This window comes from Vidua chalybeata, chromosome 3 (assembly GCF_026979565.1).
Source record: "Vidua chalybeata isolate OUT-0048 chromosome 3, bVidCha1 merged haplotype, whole genome shotgun sequence".
Taxonomy (NCBI): Eukaryota; Metazoa; Chordata; class Aves; order Passeriformes; family Viduidae; genus Vidua; species Vidua chalybeata.
Window position 1 is genome coordinate 4,497,964 of NC_071532.1, and position 26,293 is coordinate 4,524,256.

General features: G+C 40.8%; 1 protein-coding gene across 3 annotated transcripts in view; it reads right to left on the minus strand.

Moving 5' to 3' along the window:
* Positions 1 to 26,293, minus strand: part of VPS54 (VPS54 subunit of GARP complex) — a 49,372-nt gene extending 23,079 nt beyond the window's left edge. The window contains exons 1-11 of one of the 3 annotated variants that reach the window (XM_053939510.1): positions 25,321 to 26,292; positions 23,978 to 24,061; positions 15,920 to 16,081; positions 14,957 to 15,062; positions 14,821 to 14,865; positions 13,294 to 13,372; positions 10,598 to 10,632; positions 9,158 to 9,215; positions 6,317 to 6,702; positions 2,393 to 2,519; positions 1,238 to 1,345 (exon numbers count right to left, since the gene is read on the minus strand). In XM_053939510.1, coding sequence (XP_053795485.1) covers positions 1,238 to 1,345; positions 2,393 to 2,519; positions 6,317 to 6,702; positions 9,158 to 9,215; positions 10,598 to 10,632; positions 13,294 to 13,372; positions 14,821 to 14,865; positions 14,957 to 15,062; positions 15,920 to 16,055 — 1,080 coding nt within the window. In that variant the 5' untranslated portion in view covers positions 16,056 to 16,081; positions 23,978 to 24,061; positions 25,321 to 26,292. Of the gene's footprint in view, positions 1 to 1,237; positions 1,346 to 2,392; positions 2,520 to 6,316; positions 6,703 to 9,157; positions 9,290 to 10,597; positions 10,633 to 13,293; positions 13,373 to 14,820; positions 15,063 to 15,919; positions 16,082 to 23,977; positions 24,062 to 24,377; positions 24,777 to 25,320 lie in introns of those variants that run through there. The other 2 variants (XM_053939508.1, XM_053939509.1) reach the window with 2 other exon arrangements.

Consider the following 26,293-nt stretch of genomic DNA (forward strand, 5'->3'; position numbering starts at 1 on the left):
TTATCCTGGTGTTATTAATTTTTTTTTTTTTAAATTAATAGCAATAGGGGCCTATTCACCTTGTACAACCAGACCAACAGAACCATGGGGCTGTAATGTGAAAGGAATTGGAACAGCCAAGTCTGGCTTAAAACAAAAGCCTTCAAATAACAGTATTAAAAAACCAAATCCAAACTTTTAAAAATTAGGTTCCCAACCCAGTTCACAATGCAGCTGTGAGCTGCAGACTATTCTAGGAGGACAGGAGATGCCCAACTCAGCACCTATCTCCCAGCCTTTGAGATACAAATCAGAGGGAGTTCATAGCACATCAGAGCATAACTCTTTAAATAATCACCTATCTCTAGGAAAAAAAAAATTCTTACACAATATTCTCACATATGTTGGCAAACAAACAAGATGAGTAAAACTGAAAGTACCACACACACTCCCTAAGTTCAGCCTAAGATCTATTTGCAAACAAAAGTTATCATGTCACTATCCAAATTAGCCAATGTATTTCCCCCAAAGCAAGAATCTGAATACTGTTCAATCATTGATTTTAGCTGGTGATTTTATCAGTAAGGTTTTTTGGCTTGAAAGATACTCTGCCCTAAATGGCAAACCACCACACCAATGCAGAAAAGGACTTGGGGCTTAAGTTTGTTTTACAGGTAAGCACTTCTACCTTCTCTATTACTTCACCTTGCTCTCTCAGAAATAGGCAAGGATATTTTCCAACCTTTTATCATGTGCCTATGCTAGGTCTGTGTTAACATTAAAGCAAGAAATATTTTCTGTACCATTTGCAGGGAATTCATTTGTTTAAACTGGCAAGTTCTTTGATTCTCCTTTATGTGTTTACACCAAGAACTCGAGGGTTTTGCCTTATAGGTGTTGGGAGGGAGAGGTTTTTAGTGTGGTTTTGGAGTGTTTGTTTTGTTGTGGGTTTTTAATAAAATGTAGGGCTATGACACAACTCTACTATTTCAGAGAGCCATGTGTTAAGAGAAAGGGAAGTTCACAAGAATGTTAATTTTACACAGAAAACAGGGAGCTTATGTTTCCTACACCTTCCAAAAGTTATTCTGTAAAGACCTCTGTGCTTCAGGGAGCTCTTAAGTGCCTGCAAGCTCAGCTGCTCTGAGAGACCATCAGCCAACAAAAAAATTCATCAGAGCTGTTCTTAATGACTAAAAAAATTATTTGCAACACGTAGAGGAAAGCTTGCCAGATACATTAGAAATGTTTATCTTACCTGTTTAATTATATTCTTTGCAGTATTAATCATTTCATCTCCATATATTTCATAAAAATTTAGCTTCCTTTGTTTTAGAAGTCCAAATACTAGAGATACAAGTCTCTCCTATCAAGAAAAAAAGAAAATTAAAAAAAAAACAGACATGAAAAATAAAAAGTTGAAGACAAGAAACAATTTTAAGAAATTGCACAGCAGTAAGAAAGTTCATGTATCAAGCACACAGTGAACAGCATTTAGGTCAATCCAATTCCTCCAGAATAATGCCAAGCTTTGCCTATACAAAAAAAGTTCCCTGTGGCAATACCAGCTGTGTCTCCCACCCCCTTTTCCTGCCAGTTCCTCAACTGGGCTCATTCACAAGTGCTTAAACCTGTGGATATTTCTAACCATGAGTGAGTTTCGTGATCCTGAGCAAGACTGGCACTAAGCACAGCCTGAGTGAGAGGTTAGCATGCTGCAGCACAGAGGGCAAGGAACCACAGGGCAGAAAGGGGAGCACTGCAGTGCTACTGCCAACCCCTGCACCTCATGAACTGGATTAAACAAGGCTGAACAGGTCACAGGCTCTAGCAATTAATAAATAGCCCTACAGGCAAAAACCAGAAAAATCTCTTCTGGGCTAGAAAGCATCCACAATAACTTAATCTGTGTATGTTTATGATCTTCAGAGGAATGAATATATATATATATATATATATATATATATATTTACTGTGAATTAAGCATGCATTCAGGACAAGCATATGCTTGGTATAAACACCCATAAAAGCATGGGGAGACAGAATGAGAACAACATGCAAATATCAGCTTTCATAGCAAAACTTAAATTTTACAACCAAGTTGATCAGAGTCTTTTCCACTGAGATGCTTAGGTTCATGAAGTGAACTCAGTGTACATTTAATCACAGAAAAGAAAACTGATTATTCTGAAAAAATAAAGTGGGCCTGGATTGCAGTTCAGAGTTTAATTAGAATTATTTAATCTTATCAAGCACAAAAATAAATGGGCGGGGAAAGGTGTGGATGAGAAGATAAATAGTCTAAAATTATAGTGTTGCTACTAGGGACCTGAGTGAATTAGTTGGTGCTAATTAAGTATGTTAAAGATGCAAACATATTCATGAGACAGTTTATTTCAATAACAAGACATACCTCTTCTAGAATTTGGCAATCATCTTCTAGGGGTCTATTTAAATCATTGCGAGCATAAGTTGAAAACTCTGCAATCATCATTTTATCTATCAGCTTTTCCAGTTCACAGAGCTGTGAGCCAAGATGCCTAAGAAAAACAGCCATTGAGATATGAGCTAAATAATCACCCTGAAAACAAATCATTAGTTCACAGTTGAAGAAAATAACCACCCAGCAGGAAATTTCCATGCAATCAGTGCTGGCTTAATGGGAGGCTCCAATCTTTCACTCCTCAGAGCAGCTGAAATCATGCATTTTTCAGAGGCACTGTCACCTTAAACCAAAACATATGGACTTGAATATTGATGGAGGATAAAATCTGGAAGTAGGGATTTTTTCCTTTTTTGGAAGGTGCCAAGTACCTCTCTGCCCAGTGAGGTGAACCAGAACTAAGAATACTCAGTGCTTGTCAGTATAAAGGTGTTAAAAAGACTGAATACTTCTTTTCCTTGTTGAGTTCCTCAGACCATCAGTCCACAAGTTCTTCTAATTCAGCTTTTGATGTGATCACAGATTAAATTCACATGAGAGGATGGCTTTCAGAGAATATACAGGAGTTTTTAAATTTGCCTTTTTTTTTGCTACTCTAAATGAAAAATATTTTTCCCACGTATGGGAGATTTTAGACCATATTTTGCAGACTGTTGTCATACAGAACCACAAGGGAATTTCTCACATCAGAAATGCCAACCACCCTTTAAAAGTGTCAACTTCAGAGATGTCAAACACTCCAGGCTTTTCAACTTCCACTAACAGCTGGAAACAAGTGTCTGTAAAAATCAGACTGCCTTTTCTTGAACAAAAACAAACACACACAGACACTTTAAAAATGAGAATTAAGAAGAGCTATGATATTTTAGATAAGCCTAGATACAAAATGGGGGGGATGAACATGGCTTTAATTCAGTGCTAGTGTAGCTGGATCCTTTGCTGTCATAGCTTAAGACACCTGGTTCCTCTTCCTTGCAGAAATCCACATGGCCAGCACTGAGATGAAGTCCATGAATCTGGCTGGATCTGAGTTGAGCAGATTAATTTATTTATTTTAATTTCAAGATGGCCAGGGATGTACTTGCTTTTGAAATTGTTGTTCATTAATTCATAGAAATGGACAAAGCAGACACATTCAAGTATATAATTTAAGCAAAAAAAAAGCCTGTAGAAAATCCAAGCCAGTTGCATCACGGGCATTTCAGAACAAACACAACAGAAAAACACCCCAAAGATTAATGTAACTGGAGTTGCAGCACTAGGAGCCACAACACAAAGGCTCTCACTGAGGTAAGCATGAAGATGTTCTTTGGTACATTATTTCTGTACCTGTGCTGAACTGCACTGAAACACACTAAAACCTGTCCTCTCAAACCCCAGCTACAACATCCAACAGCTCCCAGCACCTGCCCCCACCACTTTGCCCAAGAGGTTCCTGAAACAATCAGGAGCAAGTCAAACCTTAATTCACACTCCAGCAAAACACCTTGGTAATTATCTCTGAACAGGTACCCCTCACACATCAGATCCTTCCAATGAATACTGAATATGACAACTCTACCATGCATAATGATGACTGCAGGGTAAAGCCTCTTTTAAAATACACAAATGAGAACAATTTTTCCATGTATCTGTGGTTTACTCTAAAAAGATACTATAAAAGTGTGGTTGGCCAACATACTTGTGGAAAAAAAAACCCTAAAACACTAAACAAAAAACCAAACCACCCCCCCAACAAACAACATCACTGTATCTCCATCACCCCAACAAGGACTGTGAAAACAATGCAGAAAGTGTTTTCACAGATTTTTAAGTTAGTTAACACATTAGCTTTCTTTTGTAAAATTAAAAGGGTGAACTTGAAAAGGTTAGAGCCCTAAAACTTTAATTCTATCCTAGAGTAGTAGCAAGCAGTTACAACTGACACATATCATTAGTGACATTAACCCAGACTAAAGACACCAGAGTATTCCTTCACACAACCTTTACGATTTTTTCATTTTTTGCTACAACTAGAAACAAACTACATTTTTCTCTGCATACAGTATGACAAAGGAAATATTAATTGATGATTTGAGTAGTTTTCTTACTGCTTTATATTGAATGATTCTGACTCAATTGGAAACACCAAATTCTACAAGCTGCCATGGTAACACTAAAACAAGATGTTGGGAGTTTTTTTATCAGATATTTCGTAAAAAATAGTAATTATTTAGAAAATGTGTTATTGCTTTAGAAGTATCTTTTAAAATAAACTGGGTATTGAACTCCCTTGACAACTGCATCATTCTTGCTCAGAATAAAGCAAGAAGATACCTTTGGTATTTCTAACTGAAGAAAGGCTGAGGAATATGTGCTTGCCACCAATTAAGATTTTTTTTTTTAATTTTTTTATCTATTTTTAGAAACAGTTTTATCAAGATTTCCATCTTACCACTGCACATTATTTTTTCACACAAGTTATATACACAGGCCATTGTGAGATTTGGAAACTGTGCTGGGCTTCTCAACTGCACTTGCATTTCTGGTGGGGTATGTGACTTAGGTAGCCCTTAACTCACCTTTGTGAGCCTTTACTGTCCAAAGCAGAGAGGATATTTCCCACACACACCACTGTCTGTAACTACCAAAACAACCAGCTCAGCTTTACTCATAGAAATTATTCTTTACAGACAAGATGACTATCTACCTGCAAATACCATGTCAATCAACAACAAGAGAATGGCACTCTCTGCTGACAGAGCACAAAAGTTACCCAGCTGCAAAACACAGCTGATTCTGAGTGATGCTGTCACAGGGCTGTAGAACTGCACTGACTTGTCACCAAGGTCGATACAGAGGTGACTCAGTCAAGCACTGTGCACTAGAATCAAGTGGTTGATAGCAGGAGCACTAAAGAGGACAGACTGCACTGAGGCATCTGAAGAGAGACAAGGTGCACTTTTTAGATGGTCTGTTTCTAGGTTTTTTAACAAAAACACTTACAGCAACTTCATCCCAATAATTTATTAGCTTTTAAATTTTTTTTCATTTTTAATACTTTTTCTAGGACTTTTTCCTGAGATCTTTTCCACATAAAATTTGAGTGTTTTTCCAAACTAGCTAGAAGATGTGTTAGGAACTTGACAGGAAGAGATGGACAAGACCAGCAATTATATAAAGTTCTGAACGCTCATGTTGCAGGTACTGAGCAGCAACCATGCTTCCATTATCCAAGCTGTGGACCACTGGGCTGCAGGAACCACAAAACCTCTAAACAAAGCACCCCTCACCCAGCATCAACCTAGAAAACCTAGCACACAGCTCCTCAGCTGGCTGATGCAAGCCTTGGAGCTGATTTAACCACACACTGCTTCTGCCAGCATCATGCCACACTGGCAGCTTTACATGCACCACTTTTAAACCACCTGTATCTTATGACAGCTTATTTTAAATCAGCTAGAAGGATTCTACTGTGCTAATACTCCTGCATGTTCCTTTAACAACTCCAGCTCAGGAGCCACTAAAGGCACGGGCCCAAGGACCCATCCCTGGAGTGCTGCCTGCAGGATTGCAAACCCCCATGTGGAAAAAACCTCTCAGCTACAAGCCATGCAAGATGAAAGTCCAGCCACAGCTTTGCTCTCATCTCTGCACCCCTAAAACATCTGTAAACCAGAACAGAGGACAAAGCATTTAGATATCAAAAGTTCATCCCACTCCAAAAAAAACCACCCCATCTATGGCAAAGGCATTAGTCACACTGCTTATGCCACACTTACATTTTATACCTTCTGTATTAGATCCTCTAAGAATGAATGAACAAAGGTGGAACAAATCCCTTCAGCCAACATATTGTGCTCAACACATTCCAGCTCTGCTTGCATTTTACGTATTTCCTACATGGTTACCTACCGGAAACTGTGAATACCTTGAAGCTCTTGCTGTAACACCTCTTGTGTTGTTGCTATTAAGTCCAAAGCTCCAACATACTCCGAAGTGGAGAGCAGCAGCTGTACTGTGGGCTGTGTTTGGTGTACAGTAGCCATTAACTTCAGTTTATTGTATGCTTTTATACAGTTATTTCTGGTGAGCGACAGTCTTAAAACTCGAAGCGATCCTTCACACATTACTTTATCAATTTTAGAGATTTTCTCTCTAAGCAATTTTACAGCCTGGGAGGTTTTCCTGAGGTAGTCCTGCAACTCATGCTGAGAGGTCATTGCATGAAAAAATGCTTCTGAACGGAGAGAAATCTGATGAGCAATATTGACTTCCACGATGTCCAGATAATGGCTCAGCTGGGAAGAGGAGGGAAGAGGAAAAACCAACACTATTGTTATGACTTGGAAGCTTTATCACCATGCAAATACACTTTCAGAGTATTTGTCTCATTGTATCACAAGGAAATTTTGCTAATAAAAGTTAAATCCCTTTGTTGTTGTGGTTTAATAACTTCTTCTTAAATTAACTCAAAATCACTGCGGGAAAACTGATTTGATGCCTTTCCTGCTTGAAAACAAAAAGTTAGAAAAGCAAATAAATCTAAAATACCCAAAGTTTTGTACCACGTGGTTGCACATTGGCCACAGATTATGGACAATAACCAGGAGACAGCTCTGGATGCTGGCTTGCAAGCAACAGTATATATATGCAGATATGCTATGAAATTTGGGTCACTGAAGCTGCTGAAGGTGGAGCCACTATATTTGATGACACTGGAATGGCTCTGCTTTTTTAAAAAGCTGTAGTACCTTCTTTGTAGAAAAATCTCCAGGGTATCCCTGGCTGCAGTTGTACTTTTGCCAACCAGCTGGAATTAGTACTAAGCCTGTTTCCTGTGTGCTGGCACTGTGGGATTCCCAGAGACAGAGTCCACCTACATGTTCAGAACCTGAAATTCAAATTCTCCATGTCCAACAGTTACCAGACCACTGTGCTGGCCTGGTTCTTTGACTGTAAAAGCTCTCTGTTTTGGCTTCTGCTGAATATGCAAACTCAAAGGACTGAGGCTTCAGGATGCTCATCTGAATGTTAATAGTCAGATGACCTGGTTTCTCAGAGATGCCAAGCATTCAAACCTCCTGCTGAATTCCAGAAGGCCAACCAGAGTTGGAAAGGAAATCAGCTGGAGAATGTCTCCTTCTTGGAGTTACTTTCTTACTGCTTCCTATGGATACACTAGGGATTTATACAATATGCAAACTCACCTTTTTTGTTGACATCTAATTTAATCAGAAGCATCCTCCACCAACCAGCTGTGACACACCTAGCCACAGGGAAAGCCAAGACAGACTCTGACACAGGGATCAGAGAAATGGCTGTTACAAACAGTTATTTATGTGATTATACCAACCAGTGCCCCAGGTCCCTTCACTATGCTAAACAAGGTAGAACAATCAGAGCAAACAGCACCTGCCTCAAAGAGCTTACAGTCCCAATGTAGGGCAACACATGGGAGGAGGTAAAGAAGAAAACATCAAGAGGAAATTTCTGAAGTAGATCAATAGCAGTCCAAAAGGCTGTAAGCAGATGCTACTTAAGACAAGGTTTTCAAAATCCTGTTGGAAAATGTTGCCTGGAGCTAGGGACAATTATGGCAGCAGAGCACATATTTACATGTGGTAAGTGTAAACCTTGTGCAGTTCAGAGGCTTTAAAAAGCAAAATAACAAATTTGGGCTCATTTCAGTCATATGAAGCAGTGTTTTCACTCCTCTGCATCAGTGAGGGCTCTGGGTCTGCTTCAACACAAGTCCTTTCTGAGTGTCCATGCTGCTGCCAGGCACATTTTGGGAATTTCACAGCATATGCCAGACATTGCTTTTTCATCTTCAGACAGCAACTGCTCCAAAAAACTCCAAAGAAGCCTTCCTCCAACTTTAGATGTGGAGGACAACCTAATAAACCTTTGAGTTAGCCTCCAGCAGAGCCTGCCACTTCTTCCTGAGTTGGCAGGAGAGCAGGAAGATTAATTCCCAGAAATTTGGAAACACCTTCCAGACAATCTCATGTTATTTTTTCCTAAGGTACCTCATTTTTTCCTAATGTACCTCACTACTCAGATTTCCTAAAAGCATTTTATGGGTATTGGTACTGTAAAGATGACTCATTATGAGATCTTCTATAGTATGACTACATAACTAGCAAAAAAAGATAAAAAGAAAAAAGACTTCTGTTTCCAATATGAAAGAAACCACTCTGCTTTCATGTTCTCCTCTGTGAAATGCAAAAACAGATCAATGCAGACAACAAGAAAAGAGGAATCTCCTAAAACACAAACACCATAGACTTTAGTATTGCTTTTAGCATAGAAACCACAGTGCCTTGAATCTCAAAGTTTCCTGAGATGTTGGAAAATAACAGACACAGTGTACAACCTGTGAAACCCAGCTTTCCCTTCTCACAGAACTGCTCTTCCTCCCTAAGAAAACCACTCCACACCTCTGAAGTTCTCCATATACAGCTCTTTCAGTAAGTTAAAGCTGTCGTGAAGAGCCAGTTGTTACATCATACACAGATTCTTTTTTTTTCCAGATTTGACAGATTACTGAGCAGGGAGAAAAAAGTTCTCTTTCAGTAGGATGCTTCCTGCATGATTTACTAACAATCTGCAGCCTGCTATAAAACAAGAGATAGCAGAGCCCACAGTGATGTCTCAAGAAACACTACACAGCAGCAGCCATGCAGCTCCTTTGCAGTATCCACCAGCACTGATGGATAACCATAACTTGTGTCAAAGTTGTACAAGTTGTACCTTTTCTTGAAGTAACTTGGAGGAAGCTGCATCACGATTTCCTTTTCCACCAGCGGTACTAAAATGAGACCATGGTAAAACGGCATTAAATGTTAAGGAATCTTCCAAGGCAAAATCTGGTTTCATAAAAATCTGAAACAGAAAAACAAAAGAAATAAATGTGCCTCACTCACCCCTATATTTTTTGCCCCAGTTAAACACATCTCCTATCTCATTAAGCTAACAGAGACCTTATTTGTTGATTTCAAAATCCAGATTTTCATTTATCCGGGCAAAGAAATTCATTCCAGACCTTACAACCAATGTACTTTAAGAGCTTGTGTGATCTGACAAAGTCGTATCCTCCTGAAAGTGGAAGTCACAGCTCCAAAATTACATATGTATTCAACCACCTGAGATGACCTGAACACCCTGAGTGTGCAAACACAGGCAGCTTTGAAGTGCAGCTGGGCCCTCTCAAGGATCTGAGCAAAGCTTCTTCACTAACAAGAGCATCCTGCTGCTGATCTGCCCATTCCTGGGGCCACAGCTCCCACCAGGCTGATCCTCCAGCTGGCTGTCAGGGTGCAGCAAGTGTTCCCTGGGAGGGAGCAGAGCCTCCAGCTGACATCCTTTAGGCAGGATGTAGCAACTGTGCTGGGCACAGGAAGAGAGCGTAACATGTAACATTAACCACACCTCCTGGAGAACTATTAATCTACAATTCTCTCTGGTAACATTATTTATACTTGACAACACCTTGAGCTTACAGGCAGGCAGTAGAACCCTCTGCCTTCTATTTATGAAGTGTAATTTTAAAAGGTTCAACACAGACTGCAGCATCACACCACATTCAAGCATTCTTGTTTCCTGGACTTTAAATAGTGGAGTGACAGCTACTCAAGTTGCAGCCTACACAACAGGCACAGAGATGCTGACCCATATTAACACTCTAACTTCTTATTATACCTATAAAAAATTATTCAGACTAAAATGCAATCTGGAGCTGTGTCTTTTGTCAACCTGACACAAAAACCCACATCGTGTATGCTCCATGCCTATATGCAAGAGAGCTCTGATCAAGGGTTCAAGTAGTTAAACCTAATGCTGAGTTGTACATTAGGCAATATTCAAGCTTTTCTCAAACTCTTCAGTGTTCCCTTCCTCCTAGACTGGCTAATTCTGCCCAGCTCTGAGGGCTTAACTTCATTTATTTAAAGATGAAAAAAAAATAATGGTAGTTGTATTATACTTTAAAAGTGAGACCATGGAAACAATAAGGAAAAAAAAAAACCCACAAAGCAAATCATCCTTAGTCTTTAAATTCTGAGCACTACAGATCCTCTTGAGAATCAACCCAAGTCATCAGTGAAGGCAAAATTTCTACAAAGAACAGAGTACATGCATATATCCAACACTTCATGTGAGAAAGCAACAGCTCCAAGTCCACAGATGCCATACCTTAGGTACTTGTTCCAGATCTGTCCTGGATTTATCTAAAATTAAACAAAACACAGGTAGTCATTCATGAGCAAATAATAGGAAACAATTCCCTTGAACAAGTGAATCCCGTGAGGAAGTTTGCAAGACAATGATGCCATGTTCCTCACAGAAGGGGAACAGGCTTACAAACTGCAATGAAACTTTCTGACTGAACATGAGGAGAACCTTGATGACATGAGGACAGTCAAGCATTGGAGCAGGCTGCCCAGAAGGGCTGGGTACTTTGGAGATTTTCTGGATATTTCTGGTTTTTTCTTGGTAAAGCTTTGAATGGCTTGGTCTGACCTCACAGTTGAACTGGCTTTGAGGTGGCAGTTGCAGTGAAGGCCTTCTGAAGTCCCTGCCAACCTGAAATATTCTGATTCCTTGAAGTGCTCTTTTGTCCTTTGCAGTTCAGGTCTCATGCCCAGACTACTCAAGGGAGCTCGCACTTGGCTGCTCTGGCGGTGTCAGTTTTTGTCATACAAAGCAATCCACTTAGCACTTTACATTCATTAGTGCACTGGCAAGAGCCAGTAAAAGGTCCTTCTAACATCATCCCAGTTTTAATGCTTCAGACTGCAGCTGCCCATATAATCACTTTTGCCCAGCACTTGGAGATTGGATGCACAAAGACTGGCAAGAAGGATGAACAAGGGCTCGGGCCAGAGTCTCAAGCACTGAGCAAGCAGCGCAGCAGCACTAATTCCCATGAAGTATGCTGACTTGACAATTGCAGAGCTTGAGAGAGTTGAGCTGGGAAAAGAGTTATTCATTATATCCCAGCAGAACTTGAAGAAAAGGCAAATTCAGACTTTTGAGGTTCAGCCAAAATCCCCTGTCCCACCTTACTCATTACTTTAGTGGGCATTATGAAGAGGAGGCACACTGGAGAACAAAAACGTTGAGGAATTTAAAAGCAACAAGCCCATATCTCTCTGCTGGACAGTCTGCTCAACCCTGACAAACATGGCAAGTGCTACCCCAGCATCAACTCCCATATTCTTCTCTGTTTTTTACTTCATTTGTCTCTTACTTTATGTGTATTGAAGTACAAAGGGCAACCTTGGAATCATCCTGCTGTCCTCAGCCTTTGGACAGATCAATACTTACAGGAGTGAAAGGCTAAGTCTTGTGGGCAGGAGTTAGAGGAAGATAGGAAACAGTAACAGCAGAATTTATACAAAATCGTAAGCTTCAGTTTACCAAATGATGCTTCTACTAGGAACTGTCCAGCTACACAAGGAGCTCCTAGTTACTTTGGGGGCAGCAACTTTCTCTTTTTAAAAACACTCAGACTCTTTTAAAATGGATTAAGCTAAGAGTGATTTTGCAGCATGCAGCACAGACAGACTCATTCTGGAACAGCTATTCCAAAGTAACACCAACACAGAGAAACCCTGCAGAAGGGCTTCCTTTTGCACAGAAGAGGAGGAAGAAAGTCAACAAAAACAACTTGATCAGAAGGAGTAAACTACTGAACCCTTTTTGCTGTATGACCTGTAGACATTGATATAGATTAAGACTTATCAAACAAGGATTGATAAATGAACCCTTTGATGCTAATAAAAACCCTTTACCCTTTTTAAGAAAGTAGATTACAATAAATCATAAAAACTTTCTCCAAGTTATGAGTGTTTCTTTTCTCTTTTCCTTGTCTTTTTTTTTTTTTTTTTTTTTTTTTTTTTTTTTTTTTTTTTTTGCCTCTTGCCTTCCTTCTTGCCTAGTTTCCTATTAGTTGAACTACTTCCAAGAAGTCCTGAAATTCAGCCTTCACAAGCAGGTTTGAGCTCCCTCTCACAGGGAGCACAAAGGCAGCACAAGGCAGACCTAGACACACTGGAATGAATCGTGTCAAGAGCCACAAAGATGATTAAGAAACAAGAAGGAGAGACTGTTTAGACTGGAGAAGCCCAGCTGAGGTCAATGTGCTTAAAGACCTGAAGAGGGGCTGCAAAGAACACAAAGCTGATTTTTCTCAGTGATGTCCAGTGCCAGGATAGGAGGCAATGTGCAGAAACTGATACATGAAAGATTTCACTTGAACATAAGGAAGTATTTTTTACTGTGAGGGTGCTAAAACACTGAAACAGGTTGCCCAGACAGATTGTGTAATTTCCATCTGTGAAATTCACAACCCAACTAGACATTGTCCTCCCATAGATGGCCCTGGCTTGAGCAGATGGTCTAGACTAGATCATCTTGAGATATAATTTCCCACCTCAGCCATGACGTGACTCTCATGGCAGATATAGGAATGGCACTGCAGTTCTTCACTGAGAAGCCAACAGGTGATACAAATTTGATGCAATGGTTTCAATTCATCTTTAAATAAAAAGCAGTTAAAGAAAACACTGCCAGGGCCACAATGACCCATCACAAATCCAAACATGCCACGAAAAAGTTTAAAAGCAGGTATCACTAAAGTTTTGACCTGTAACATGTCAGCAGTGGTCATGAATACTTCTAAGCCTACCATGTCTGAGTTTTCAATTCTTGTTTCAAAGAAATCATCAGCTATTATTGTACATGAAGATCTCAAGCAAGTAACAGAGACAATTAGTACATTATAGAATCAATGATGAGTAACATTCATAACATTTGATACTGATTTTATAAGATATTGATACAAAAAGACACCACTTTTTAATGACTAAAGGAGGCTTTGACTGTACCGTGAGTGTGTAATAGTGTCCTGTCAAAGGTATCTTTAGGAGTACAAGTATTCTTGCACCTTTCATGAACCTTCTCTCTCTGTAGAAGAGAAAATATATTAAAGAATTATTCTGATGCTTAAAACCCAGAATTTTTTCATTTGAAGCAAAACATTTAGTGAAACACAACTAAATTATGCAAAGTAATTTTGGCAAGTTCACAGTATTTTCTTCCTCTTACAAGCTCAGACAAAGTTTGTCCAGGTGAAAGGCACCATAAACTTCAACCTACAGTGGATGTGTTGTTTTTTTCCTGTATCTTTACATCTCAAGAGAAAATGAACACAGAAGTTATTGAAGAGGTGTAATAACTTCTCTACATATGATATACAGCCACAGATAAATGGTAATTACATATACAAACACTTGTTTACTGACTAATCTAGGAATCACACTAACACACAAAGAATCATTTTTCATTGCTAAATCAAACTGGATGAAAGGAGAAATTACTTGTACATATTACTAATAAGTACCTTGCTGAAACCACATATCTTGTTTCATCATGCTGAGCTTTGAATTTTAAACACCACCAGAAACCATAGTGGTGATAAATTATGTTTCTAAAGAATACCAATGTTCACTAGATTTCTGCAAGAAACTACATCACAGCTCAGGTCCCAGTTTCAAAACCTTCCTTCATTTAGCAGTCACTGCATGAAGTACTAATTTTAAAGGATGAAATCTTAAAACATTTTAAATGCTGAATATGTGAGTTAAAGACAATCGTTCCGCTGTAGTTCAGTTATAGACAATTCCCTTCTACAGTCCTTAACTATAATTACACAAGTAACACTTCCTGCTAATTCTGAACCAGCAAAAAAAAAAAAAAAAAGGAAGTTACAAACCAAGGAAGCAGAAAACAGCAGGAGACTTCTACATGTTTTTTCAATTAAAAAAAAAAAGACTACATACTTACTGACACTTGTATTTTTAAGAGATTGTAGAAGTCTCCTACTGGTCCTGGTGTCCTTAGATGTAGCTTACACTTCCCTGTTACAAAAGAAATCACCAAGATAATAGGCCTCTTTATAGTTTAAGAAGTTAATGTATAAATGTTTCAATGTTTAGATTGAAGACTCCTAAAAAATATCTCCAACCCTTGCAGCATGTAGTCATTTGATCCAAAGGTCTGAGAATGCTATGGTGCATAGTAGAGCCCAATCCTTAAAAAATCCTTACAGGAAAAAAGGATTAACAACCAGAAAGAATAAATATGAACTGCAAGCCCTGGTGCAGAGCTCAGTACTGAGAAACAGAAGTTAAAAATAACATGAAATTGCCTCAGGACAATTCAGAGAGCATTTTCCACACGATGGGTTCTGAGATTATAAAATCAGAAATGTCTAATGAAGACCAAAACAACACTGAAAAAGCAAATTCATTATCAAATAACTGTACAGTGGGCTACTAGCCAGGATAACCTAATTAGAAGAAGGATTTCTTTCTAGTTCCTAGGACTATGTGCACCTAATTGGGGGTTCTTACCGGAGTGATTTCCTGTTGGTATAATGCAAAATGTTCCTTGGTGATCTGTGGGAGGTAGAATGAAGGCGTGACTTCAGTGTCCACAAAGTCCACTCCCCATGTTTTTGTAAAGAAATCAGATTCCCTTTTTGCTAACCTAGGATCATTTAGTGCTGCTGGGAGATTGACTTTGGAATGATAAATAGTCCATCTTTGCTGATCCACAACTAGAGATGGGCTGTCATGTAAGTCATTGGGATTGCCTGCAGCACAAAAGACAAGACAGTTTGTTAGGGTGAGAAACAAAGCTGTAAGCTTTTGCTAAAATGTGGTTCTTAATCAAACCATATTTTACCAATTACATACTGGATTAGAATTATCTATGCAAATGACTGATGATATTCTCCTTCTGCAACATATCACCTTGCATTTCTTCTATGAGATTAACCAACTCAAGTTTTGAACATAGAAGTGGTGTATTGACACTCATTAAACAGATTTAGCTCAACAATAGTTTCTTCTGAAGAGAAAAAGATTGTTGTAGATGAAGCACAAAGATTCCAACCACAAACTGTTTCTAATAACCTGATCTTGATCAGGATGACAGCTGCAATTTGTCAATTCATAATTCTTAAGATTTCATCCCACCTACTCCTTTTTGTACACTAAGCCTTAGTGCAACACTGGAACTACAGCTGGAACCATGACCAAAATCTGGTTTAACAACAGCACCAGAGACCTAGTACTACAGACAGGTCACTTGCTTCTTCCTGCAGAAGGGCTGGGATGTCTCCCAGAAGGAATGCAGCCAGGCTCCAAGCACACTGGACACATCTGCTACCAGCTCTGTCAGACTGCACCCTTTTCTTACATGGAGTATGTGTGGAATCATGCAAGCAAAGTCCCACCTGTAATGGGGACATCTTAAAACAAGCTGCAAATAGTCTCTCCTATTGCTCCAAAGGGACACTGGGTGGTATAAAAAAGAATCACAGCATGCTTGGAAGTAAGACTATGGCTTAGTACCCTACACCCAGTATACAAGAACTATTGACTGGATAGCTGGCCATGGTTCAGCAAGTTGAGCTGCTTTCTCCCTCTCCCTGCACACCAGCAGTACCTGTGGGCTCCTTGGGACACACATCTGGCAGGGACTGCACGGGGCGGAAGCGTTTCGTGGCGTCCACTTCTTTTTTAAAGAAAGCATCGCTGCTGTTCGACTGAGGCACTGGTGAAGAACTGTGGCTTGATGCCATTGCATAAAATCACCACTTGATAAAAGCTAAATAGGAAACAATAGATAGCAAGGCTTTAATAAAGCTCTGGGGAGACAATGTATCAAAACAATGACACTCCAGTATTGTTTTTAAGTGCAATACTTCAACTGGCATATTTCAACAACAGGAGAAAGTTTATTTTAAACACAAAAATAAAAGGTAGAAAGTAACTTCGTACTCTGCTCCTCACACACCTGTAGGTTTGGAGGATAGCCTGTTCTTGAGCACAGCAACAATAAAATGTTACATTTGAAAAAAAAGGGCAAGTCTTTCAGGCACTTCTTCCTCTCTTGCCATAACTATTGCAGCCACCCTGCACACATTGATACTAAAATTTCCTCTCAAATATCAGGAAACCTTGTACTTGAATCAGGAAAACTGACAATTCAACTTCTTTGGCTGCTTAGTGAAGTAAGCAAAGTCCCACTAATTTTCAGTTCAATTTTAAGATCCCAGTTTGAAAATAAATAGCCTTAAAAATTTTACACCGGGGCTGAACTTAATGAGTTCTTTCCATCTGTAAACAAAACTGCATTTCCATCAAAGTATCAGACAGTAGCACACTGCACAACTATTAGAGGTTTGAGAGTTTATTAAAACTGTACATCTCAAGGAGTGCCTGTTCAAAGGGACTCATCTGGATGCTCGCCTTTAAGGAGAAATTAAACACATCTAGCAAGATCTTGGCATTTAACTACTAACCCTTAATGGACACTTAAATTACTCACTACCCTGTGAAGGAGCACAAGAAGATTAAAGGCCAATTTTATCTTCAAGTGCTAAAGCAGGCACCAAGGGATGGCTGTATCTCACCATGCTGGCTTCCAGCAGCGTCACATATATTACAAATCTCATTTGGAAAAGAAAAAGAACAGGTTCTACTTTCTAATCGAGGTTGAAAGTGTCCTACAAGACAATTCTAAAATATGTTCAGCTATAACAGAGCATCCCAATGAAGAGGCCCATAGTAAGGAAAACTTACTAGCAGACAGAGAATGGGAACAGTCAGAAGTAGTCAGACAAAAAACCTTTCCAGACATCTGGCAGATCTTCCTTAAAAATCATAAAGCATTTATCTCTCTCCCCCAAAAGCCCCACAAAACTATTTTTCTCTACTACTTTTATTGCTTATGTTCTTCCCTTGACACTTCCAATTTAACTTCTTCATTAAGCTCTTCTCAAATGTTTTGGGGTGGTTTTGTGAAAAATCTAGTATATGATGATAAAACACTTATTTTAAGCATTCTTAAAAAACATACCCAGTGCTATGTTGCTATGACCAAGTCTCCTAAAGGCATACAGTAAATTTATCTGCACTTGGAACTGCTTCAAAGTGCTGTATTTGCAGTTTTTCTCCTGAAAAAGCCTCTGTAATATGAGCCACAGTCTGCTCTAGTCAAATGTATGAGCAACTAGGGCAATTTGTAGAAAGCACTGAAATCTTGTAACTCTTGCAAGCCTTTCATTAAGCCTTTCTCCTTTCCCCACAATGAAATATCATCTAAAAGAATTGTCTAGGATATGAATTGTCTCAACTCCATAAATATAAGTGAAGAAAATGCTATCTGTCTGATGCTAGTCAAAGATTTAAAATAAATTTAAAAGACAAGTTAAGACTGAAGAGTAGCTCAACACCTCAGCATTTCAAAAACAAGCTCTGCCTACTCTTGCACAGGTATTTTCATTACTTATCACTATGAAATATTTATTGACAATCTTAAAATAGAAAGGAAAGAGTACAATAAAATACCAGTGCAAGCAGTAACCTTCATACTGTTGAGTGAATTTCAACAAGATATAAGGCTTCATAGGCAGAGGCCTTCTTAAGTGGCATGCAATCTGATGCTGCACTAAATTATTCATAGCTAGCAGCTATTCTAGTACCCTCATAAGTCAGGACCTTATGGATAATTAACCCCAATGAACAACCACATTTGCACAGGAAAAAACTCATCTCTGTACTGCCCAAAACCAGGCATTCCTCAAAATGCAGTCCTTAAATCGACCAACAAAATATAACTCCAGAAAGACAAAGAAAACTGGACAATAGTACCTGAATTAAATCCACATTACAAAGGAATATGTGCCAAGCCCATATAAAGGCAAAAATCCTGCCCTACACTCACCTCTGTACATTAACCTTACCCACAACTGAAAAACTTTAATTTGCTCACCAACAGAACAGCAGCTCCTTGTGCTCCACTACTAAACATTTTATAGACAAATGAATCTATAACTAGCCCCTAAATCAACATTTTAAAATACACAATAATAAACAAATTTGCTGATTTAAACACACCAAAAAAAATGAAACTCAGTGTTAACACAGAACAAAACTTCTGCAGAGTATTTTAACTCATTAAATTTTCCATGCAAGTCAAAGGCAGGTAAACACAGTTAACTGCACTAACTGTGCAAAATGACAGGCAGGTAAATGCAGTTAACTGCATTCACTGTGCAGAGTGAATTATGAAATGGTGAATCCCCTGAGTCTCTTACTTAGAAGAACATATGGCTGTAGTAAAAATATGCAACTGTGTAACTTCATGACATCAGTGTTGAAATGATATACAATTAAAATGGGTTAGATCAACTGTGTTCTCTCCAGTAATCACCATAATTTACTCACATTTTGTCTAGCGATGTCTATTAAACTAACGCAATTAAAAAAACATTTAGAGGTTAGACACAAGAGTAGTGATGGAGCCTGGAACCCAGGATTATGGCTCTACTTGCAACATGCCTTCAATATATTACATCTATTTTGTACACACTGTATTAATTTCCTTATTTAGGAAAGATTATATTAAATTACACTGTCACTGTAATGACTTAATACTCCTGAAGTTAAACCAAATCAGCCACAGCAACAATGAAAATAGCTTTGATGATCTGAATTGACAGTATTCCCACAGTTTGAGCACACAAAGAGTTGTACTTCACCTTACAGCCTCCTCTCTAAAAACATTCTTGCTCAGTAACACGCTCAGCAAGTACAATATGACACAGCTGTACAAGAGAGCACGGAACAAAACACTGTGGTGACAGAGGAAGAGCCACACGCTCGGACACTGCACAGTCAGCGAAAGAGCAGCTCTGTGAGCTAGCACTGCATTAATCACGAGGTTATTTCTGAGATGACTGTGCTGTGACTCTTGAGTTTTGCACCCGAGGTTTCAGCTGTTGGAAGAGAGCACAACAAACAACAACGTGTATTACTCAGAAGTGACTGCACAGGGTGGTTGTAACTCTGGAGAACGTGTTTGTTTTTCTAAGTATCAGGACTTGTACAAAAGTTCTTCAGAAACTGCCTTCCCATGTTCTGAGTGTAATTATTCACATGCTTTGTTTTTCCAGTGTCATTCATAGAATCTGCTCTCCAAATTTTATTTCAGCTTCAAAAATAGTGACATCTAAGAAGAGACACTCAGCACTCAGGGGGAAGAGCCCTCAGGGTTCCAACTGAACATGCAACACTGAGCAAGCTTTCCTTCAAGTATTCCCCATTGTCCACAACAAGCCACACGTGGACACCAGCAGGCACTTTTCTGCACCCCAAAGGTAAAGCAGGAGAAGTTTCTCTGTGAACACAAATGGCATGCTAAAGTCCCTGCTGCTTGTCATGGCGTTGGCAACAACAGAGTGAAATTAAAATATTTCAAGCACTCTTCTGGCTACCCAAGATGCTTTGGAATAGAAAACTATCAGAAGCCACCCACAAGTCAAGCTAAAGGAAGATACTGCACCATTTCTAGAAAATATTATAAATACCAAAGGTATTTATTAAAGAAAAGCATGCCTGAAACGTAACTAAAAGATAAAAATACACAAGGGACTCCTTCCAGGACCTCAACAGCTGATAAATGGCATGTTGTTATTGGCCTAATATATTTACTCTGTCTTCAAAAGTTGAGCTTTCCCTACGTATTATTACCCAGCTCTAAATCAGCAGGATTTCACCCTGTAACAGGGAAACCATGGTACGAGCAAAGTACACAGCACCTTTGTAAGACAATGTGAGCCAGACTGCACTAGTGCAAGCTTTCACTTTTTTTTTTTAACCAGCTAATTCCTCAGGCTGAAACATTTGGAGCACACTCCAACATAAAACCTCTTCACACAACTTAGAGAGGAGGCCCATATGAGCCTGGCCTTTCTCACAGCCTAATAAATACAACTACATTTGTATTCACAAAAAAACCACTTATTTGAGTGCACTCTGCACACACTAACAGTATCCCCAATCTCATGTTCTCACACTTAGGGTGTACCTTCTCTGCAAAGTTAACATGACTGATGACCATCCAGGTTAGCCTTGATGGGATGAAATCAACCCAACAAGGAAGCAATGTATGAGTTATCTGCATTTCCCATCAGCCCTGCTGTTATGCTCCGGCAGATTCTGTAATTCCTTAGACTGTGCTACTTTCCCAGCAAACTACAGACTGGGGACTGTGGAAAAGCAAAAGCACTTGAATAGCCCAAAGAGTAATGCCACCACCCTCCCCTTGAATTGTTTCTTTCATAAGAACATCCCAAAACACTCTCCTCAAACAGGGCAAGAGGCAAGAAAAAACAGTAGTGACTCCAAAGAAAGAACAGAACAGCTGCATCCCCACTGCAAAGCACTATGGGTAGCCTACAAGGCCAGGATAAAAAAACATCTGACTTTCATATTATCACATTTTGTACTGGTTTCTTTTGCTCTTCCCAGCTGTAGGCACATGAACAGCGGATTAAAAAAATTTTAAAAAAAGCTTTAGCTGAGCTTCATTTCTTTAAACACAGGAATAAGATCCTCTGAAAAGAATTACCCCAAAATGTCCCATCACTGAATATTGTCTTGTTACTTAAAATAATCCACAAGTGTAAACATTTTGTCAAAAAACTGGAAAGCAATTTATCTCCTTTTAGACAAACTATCTGCAAAGTAATCTTTCACTTTCATTCAGGTACCAAATAAACAATTACACTAAACACTTGTGATGTACCCACTGTAGCAAATGTACTTCCTCTCAACGTCCCAATGCTGAACACTAATTTGAAATCAGAAGGCAGATTCTGTGCTGGAGAAACAAACCTACCTACAGCTATTTAGGTCATTATGCACCCAGTTCTTCCACACCAGACAGGTCAGAATAATTCAGAAACAATCATCAAAGCAGTAAAAATATGTGTCAGAAAAGGCCTTGTGGTTAGTTGCCCACAGTATCACACAAGATGAGAATGAAGTCTCTTTGTAGCCTTTTTTCCAGGCATCAGCATTACAGTGTGCATTACCTCCTTGGAAAACAGCGAAATACAAGCATCTTACAGAGCTCCAGAGGGGTCCACACAGCTGAACAAAGACCAAGGAACCCCAGCAGGCATTCCTGCTACGAGTCTGTTAAATGCAGAGACTGCAGAGCAGTGACATGTGGAGAAAAGGCAGAAGAACTGCACCAGCCCCAGCAAAAATCCCAACACCGAGGTGCTGACGTGACAAAAGGAGTCTGACAGATGCTCACAGCAATTTGTGTCAACAGCACGATTCCCTGTACAGCACTTCCACTTGCCATCTCCAGCAGGACTAGGCTCTTGTTCATCAGAAAATAACTTCCTAAAAATACAAGTTTTCATGGGAATCGTGTCTTTCCAAAGCCTTACCCAAGTCCTGAACTGGAAGTGGCTCTGAGGGAGCCAAATAAAAATATTTCACAGTTTGACATCGTGCATAAAGCTGTGACCAGAGACTAACAAAAAGCAGGCCCAGTGCCCCTCACATCAAGTCCTGACACAGGATGCCAGCCCACTGTCACTCTACAGGGCAGGTACTCAGCAAACAAGAACATCCAAACTTTAACTTGGTGTGCAACAGAGCGTGCCATCCATGTTTGCTGATAGTCCTTGTGGTATTAATACCTGCCCAACAGAAGATCAAACAAAACTGATCACCTCTAATCACATCAGTTCCTTTTCATCCCTCAAACAGCTTCCGTTGACAAAAAGAGTAAATAATTCCACAGCATAAAACCCAGTATGGTCATGCTACACCTAGAATGCCAAAAACCAAAAGGAAGGTCTTGCACTGCTGCTGACAGCGACTGTATAAAAATGATGGAAACTCTCTAACATATTGCAAAGTGCCAGACATGCTACTCCAATTCTAATAATCTAGCCCTAACACACACCCACACACATCCAAAATGGCCCCCTTTTTTAAAAATTTTAAGAACCAGATTAATAGAGAAAAAGCTGGGATATTTAAGCTATTAGGTATGAATACTTTGGAACACCTGTCAGTTTTGAGTATGAAGGAAACACATTAAGAATTCTCTACCTTCTGCTAAGAATATTCAGTTTTTTTGGTTTTTTTTTTAATCTAGCACCTAGGTGAGGTGGGTGCAAAAAGCTAAAAATATTAAGACAAATCCTAGATTTGCTGGTAAATATGATTTGACTTACTCATATGAGGCCCCAGAAAAATATATGTAGAACATCCACAGTCATGCTCACCTGCTCACTCTTTCTACTCCATTCATAAAACAAGACAAGAATAAACAAAGTGTGAAGAAAAAAAAAAAAGGAAACCAAAGGAAAACTGTGAGCCTCTCAACTGGAAGGACAATATGGTGTTCATGGGCCTTCTCTCTCCTTCAGACTCACAGCTCCTCATTTTACTCAAACTCTGGAGAAGCAGAAGTGCTTCTTCACAGAGTTGCTGCCCCAAAAGAAGAAACAATACCTACATGATCATGATTCCATTTCCCAACCTCTTCCTGCCCAAACTGCCAAAGAGAAGCCTGCAGTCTGCTTTCTCCACTCATTTCTAACGCTGCCTGACATTCTCCAGGCAAACAATATCTTCGTTCAACATTGGAAATGTGCATTTCCTCCTCCTCCCATGAATTTTGTGCTTGTCAACAAGGCAAGATTCCTGCACACATGCCAGACTCCCACTACAGAGAAAGATGGTGCTGAAGACAGAGGGACACTTGGGACAGATCCTGTTGCTGGCAAATGGGATAGGAGAGGTAGAGATGCTTCTCGTTGTGCAACCTTCTGGCCTCACTAGCGAGGCTGCCCAGTGGATCTCCTGGATCTCCGTGGATCTCCTGTCTATCTGTCAATTTTAGGCACTGTTCTCCTACCCAACAGATAAACCACCCTAATGCCCAAAGCATTTCAAGACCCTTTGTCTGCACTACAGTCTGTCGAATCAGATCACAACAGTAATTACTTCAGCCACTACAACAATTAGCATACTGCAGCTGGGTTTTTCAGTAAGAGAGCAATTTCTTGCAGGGTTGCACAGCAACAGCTGCACAAGTCCATAGGACTTCTCATTCAGGACTTCATCAGCACAGGTAAGACAGGAAAGGCAATACCCCACCTATGCTAGAAACTCAAAAAAAAAAAAAAAAAAACCACCAAAAAACCACATGCAAATCTGTAGGCTGGTAATTACTTTGATGAACATTAAAATTGGCATTCTATATTTTTTTACACTGGACTGTGATAACTCTGTGTCCTGTAAGAGAAATCCTAAGTATTTAGAGAGTATAAGAAAAATAGAGAAGAAAAAGGGACTCAGCAACGTACTAAGGCCCAAACTGGACAGTCAGAGAGGGAAAGTTTCTGTTGGGGTTGCAGAAGGTTGGTATTTTACACCTCCATATGTGTATTTCTCTCAACACCACATACCATCTTTGAAAAATTGCAGTAAAGAAATGCAAGAGATTAATCTGCGCATCACACAATTTTAGGGTCATCTACAACCCCAGGAACCATTCGCATTCCTACACGGCTTATGGAACCAACAAGTCCTTTAGCGCTCCACATCCCAATCTATCCTGGCTGCCATGCGCCAGAGGAAAACACTAAATACTTGCTCTGAACGTTAGCTCCCGAGCCGGCCATACCTTATGGAGAACACGCCAGGAGTATCTCCCGGAGGCCGTCGTCATATCTCTCCCCGTGGCATCGTCGGGAATGCTGCCGGGGACCTGCGGGACAGCGACCGCATGAGGGAGGCCCGGCCTCACGCCGGCACCTCCGCACCCTCCCCGCGGCTCCCGCCGGGCACCGCCTGCTGCCCGCCGGGGGTTACCATGGAAATTCGGAACGGGGATTTGCAGGGAAGGAGGGAAGGAGGGAAGGAGGGCCGCCCCCCCCCCTCGCCCACCTCCCCTCGCGTCCCTCCGCTCCGCCGCCCGGCCCAGGCCGCCCGGGCCGCCCACACAAAGGGCACCCGGGGAAATTAAACTTTCCCGGCCGCTCCCCGGGGGAGCCCCGGCGGCGGGCGGGCCCCCGGCGCTGTACCTGAGGCGCCGGGCGGGATGCGCGGCCTAGCGCGGCTCCTCCGCCGCGACACGTCGGTGCCCCCGCGCAGGGCGGCGCAGGAAGGGCCCGGGCGGCGGCGGGAGGAACCAGGCCCCGCCTCTGCCACCGCCCGGAGGAGGAGCCGCGGCCGAGGCCGGCGGAAGGGGCCGCGGTGCCGACCCTGCGGCGGCCCGCAGTGCCCGCGGCCGGCGTTTGGGAGCTCTCGTCACCGAACCCCTCCCGCGGGTGCTCCGCGGCCCGTTTGACTCAGATTTATATTTTAGGCTGCAGTTCTCCGTCAGGCCGCAGAAGCTGCTGAAATAGAGGGGCGCGTTAGGTCGCGCTGAAGCAGTGGCAGCCTCATGCCTGATCGTACTTTAAACAGGCTTAAATTCTCGGCCGTAGCCCTGTGCCAGTCAAAAAAAAAAAAAAAAAAAAAAAAAAAAAAAAAAGAAACTGATTAATTAACAGCAGCGATGCCGGTTGTATTTAATAACACAAGCGTGTGGCTATGGGCTGTGTGAACGCACGAGTGTGGAAATCCGTGGGTTACACGGGTTCACGCCTGGGCTCGCAGCTCACTAACTCGTGTTTGTGTCCGGTGCTGGCCCCAGGCAGACTGGGCTGCGCGTGTTGTTCTGCTCCTTGGTGGTCAAGGTTGGCAGAGGTTTGTTTGTCCGGTACAATTTGTTCTGCAGACTCAGCCAGTAAATCCCAAATGAATATCACCAGGATCAGGGACTCCTTGATGACTTCCTTGAGAGATGTGTCTGACCTGACCAGTGCTCACCCTTTAAAAAGTTGAGTTTAAAGAGCAAAAAACGTGACACAACCAGAAAGAAAGACTAGTTTAATATTACCATTCCTTCATAACCGTGGGCTTCAGTGTCAGTGGCCATTAATTTTACCTTTCATAGACATGCTTTAGAAAATAAAGATGTACCTTCTCATGCTTCAGAATTTCATCCTTGGCTTTCTGGAGTTAATATAGCTTAATTGAGTTAATACAGCTCAAACAGACTTCATTGGGAGCTAGAACAGCAAAAGAAGTCAAAAAACACAACTATGTTAAATATTAAATGCTTGTTAGGAAGTCAGTGGGGATTTCCCTCCAGCAACCTGTAAATGTCACTCACAATATTTTCACAGCATATTTTCCCCTACCCAGCAGAAATCTCTTTGTGCCTTACAATCTCCATTATGCTCAGACTCCTCATGGGCAAAATATGGTGGCTTGGGGTTTTTCTGGGTTTTTTTTTCCCCTTGGGGATCACATTAGTTGGAGTCTGCCTGTCTCCTAATCCCTAAAATATGACACAGCAGCAATAAAGTGAGGAAAGAGATCATGGACATAATGTAAAACAGATTGCTGTGTATTGATCCAGACTGCAGAAGGACTGAGTTTGCAGAATTTAGTCACGTGGATAAAGGTAAGGAAATTGGAGAGGCTGTAGGAGGGAGGTAGTGTTAGCCCTGTCCTCCCTGAGGTTCTGCTTTGTGTTACTTGCTGTTGAGCCAGACAAAAGTCCTCGGCTGTGTGGGTTGAGGATGGCATTCCTGCCTCAGCATTGCTGCCAGCTGGCTGGGGGTGTGTCTCCATGGCTCCTGCAACCACTCACAACTGAGTTGGAAAGTTTGGATTTGCCCCGACAGAGCTCCCAGTTTGCTTTCAGTAGTCTGACCTTCTGGAATTGGACCTGAGAGTACCTATATAACCCCTTTGCACTAGCAAAGAAACAGATGGGAGTGAATGGAAAGAGAGTGGAAGGCAAAAGGAAAGGGAATCCCCAGCAGAGAAGCAGCTGTACGTGATTATTAACTACAGACACTGGTTTTGAGGGGAAAGCCCTTCCTACAGGCTTAGTGGTAAACCAATTTTCCCCTCTTTAGCTCTATGGGTCAGCCTGAGGCTGAAG